Source organism: Colobus angolensis, unplaced genomic scaffold (assembly GCF_000951035.1).
Source record: "Colobus angolensis palliatus isolate OR3802 unplaced genomic scaffold, Cang.pa_1.0 Scaffold39, whole genome shotgun sequence".
Taxonomy (NCBI): Eukaryota; Metazoa; Chordata; class Mammalia; order Primates; family Cercopithecidae; genus Colobus; species Colobus angolensis.
Genome location: NW_012117265.1, coordinates 3,155,703 through 3,158,139, shown reverse-complemented (window position 1 = coordinate 3,158,139; position 2,437 = coordinate 3,155,703). Strand labels below are relative to the sequence as shown.

At 57.2% G+C, this 2,437-nt stretch overlaps 1 protein-coding gene across 1 annotated transcript in view; it reads left to right on the top strand.

Moving 5' to 3' along the window:
* The window catches only part of MRPL4 (mitochondrial ribosomal protein L4), a 7,312-nt gene extending 5,204 nt beyond the window's left edge, over positions 1–2,108 (top strand). The window contains 5 exon segments of the mRNA XM_011954868.1: positions 957–977; positions 1,362–1,468; positions 1,552–1,661; positions 1,747–1,832; positions 1,835–2,108. Of these exon segments, the coding sequence (XP_011810258.1) occupies positions 957–977; positions 1,362–1,468; positions 1,552–1,661; positions 1,747–1,832; positions 1,835–1,875 (365 nt within the window). The 3' untranslated portion in view covers positions 1,876–2,108.
* The last annotated feature ends 329 nt before the right edge of the window (positions 2,109–2,437 follow it).

The window sequence follows — 2,437 nt, the reverse complement described above, 5'->3', positions numbered from 1 at the left end:
GGGCAGGGAGGGACCTGGGTGTTTACTCACACACAGCTGCGCACATCTGGCGTGGTATTGTGTCAGCCCTGTTCCCTCCACCTCATGGGACCACTGGGCTGGTGACATTGGAACTGAGGTCCTCAGACCTCACTACCCATGTTGGGGGCCAGAGATCTGGGAGCCATCCACTCCTCCTTCTCGCATGTCCTCCCGCTTCAGTCCGTGGCCACAGCCCCTCTTGACCCTACCTGCCGTCACCCTCTCCTGACCCACACTTCCCGCAGCACCCGGAGAGCTCTTCCTAAATCTCCCACCTCCCTCAGCCTTTGCGTGGAACCTGAACTGCTGACCTTGTCATCGTGGGCCCTGGTGGCTGCACACCTTGCCCCCTCATCCCCTCCTTTCCCTCTCTGACCAGGCAGAGATGACTCTCTTTTTTTTTTTTTGGTTGTAGTTGTTGGTTTGTTTTTAACTTTTTATTTTCTTGGATGCTAACAAGATGATTCAGGGTGGTGCCAGCCACCCCGTCACCTGTTTACCCGGCCAGCTCTCCTCACCTTTCAGAGTTCTGGGCCACACCTCCTCTAGGAAGTCCCCCTTGATGTCCTTTCCTTCTACATCCCCTGGGGCTACCCTGATTTCTTCTACAGCTGAACCTCTTTTCTGCCCTGCCGGAATGTGAGTGGTGTGAGGTCAGGGACCATGTCTGTCGTCTTCTCTGCTGCATTTCCAAGGCCCAGGCAAGGGCAGACACCAACACATGGTGCTTGCAGGGGTCTCCCTGCAAGCTGTTATTGCTCCCAAATCATACTGCTTGCTCCACTGGAAAGTGTGCCTGATGCCTCCCTCTCCCCCTAGACCTGAAAGTTCGAACCTCCTGATAATTTCAGCATTAACAGCTGTGCTTGAGTTAAGTTCACCCTCTAGCCCCTCCACGGAATCCACACCATAACTCCTGGTGTCCCATGAGGCAGGAACTGTCCGATCTCAAGGTGGTTTGTTTTTTCTATTGTTTGCTTTTGAGGCAGGATCTCACTGTATTGCCCAGGCTGTAGTGCAGTGGCACAATCATAGCTCACTGCAGCCTTGAGCTCCTGGGCTCAAGTGATCTCTGTCCTCAGCCTCCCAAAGTGCTGGTGTGAGCCACCTTCGCCAGCCCTGTCTCAGAGTGTGACAGCTGGGGAAACTGAAGCCCAGTGAAGCAAAGTCACTGGTCCCATGCTGTCCCTGATCCAGCCTCCCCTGAGGCCCCACCCTCTCTGCCTGATTCCTGGCAGTGCCCCCTCTCTCCTGTCACCCCATGCCAGCCACTGCAGCAGATTGCTGACCTCCAGGCTCTGCAGTGGCCCCTACCTGCTCACACGCCTCTCTCCCCACAGGAGGTGTTGCCCATGGCCCTCGGGGCCCCACGAGTTACTACTACATGCTGCCCATGAAGGTGCGGGCCCTGGGCCTCAAAGTGGCACTGAGCGTCAAACTGGCCCAGGTATAGCCATGGGGGGCCCAGACAGCTGCTAGAGGTGGGGCTGCTCTGGACCCAAGGCTCAAACCATCCTTTCCTTTCACCAGGATGACCTGCACATTATGGACTCCCTGGAGCTGCCTACCGGAGACCCACAGTACCTGACAGAGCTGGCGCGCTACCGCCGCTGGGGGGACTCCGTGCTCCTCGTGGACTTGTGAGGACACAGGGCAGAGCAGGGGCAGGGGGCGTGAGCTCCGTACTCTGAGGGTTCAACCCCCGCTCCCTGTCTTCTCTTACAGGACATACGAGGAGATGCCACAGAGCATCGTGGAGGCCACCTCTAGGCTCAAGACCTTCAACCTGATCCCGGCTGTTGGTGAGCAAAGGCCCAGGCCCCCAGAGCGTGCTCGTGCAGTCTCCACTGTTAGAATCACAGTGGTTCAAATCCTGCCTCTGGTCGCTGAGTGGCCTTGGGCAGTGACCACGCGCCCCGACCCAACCCTCAGCTTGCCCAAAGCAATAATCTTTCCTAAAGAAGTGCTTGGCTGGGGATGGTGGCTCACGCTTGTAATCCCAGTACTTTGGGAGGCCAAGGCAGTCTGGCCAATATAGTGAGGCTCCCATCTGTACTAAAAATAAAAAAGTTAGGCATGGTGGTGTGCACCTGTAGTCCCAGCTACTCAGGGGGCTGAGCTAGGCGGACAGCTTGAGCTCAGGGAGCCGAGCTAGGCGGACAGCTTGAGCTCAGGGGGCCGAGCTAGGCGGACAGCTTGAGCTCAGGGGGCCGAGGCTTCTGTGAGTCATGATCGCACCACTGCACCCAAACCTGGGGGAGAGAGCGAGACTCTTGCCTCAAAAAAAAAAAAAAAAAACGCTCCAAGGTCACCTCTGCCAAAGCCACAGTCTGTTCCTTTCACAACCACCAGATGGCGACGTGAGCCTGAGTCAGGTCCTGTCCCTCAACCCACAGGCCTCGCGGGCTTTCCCACC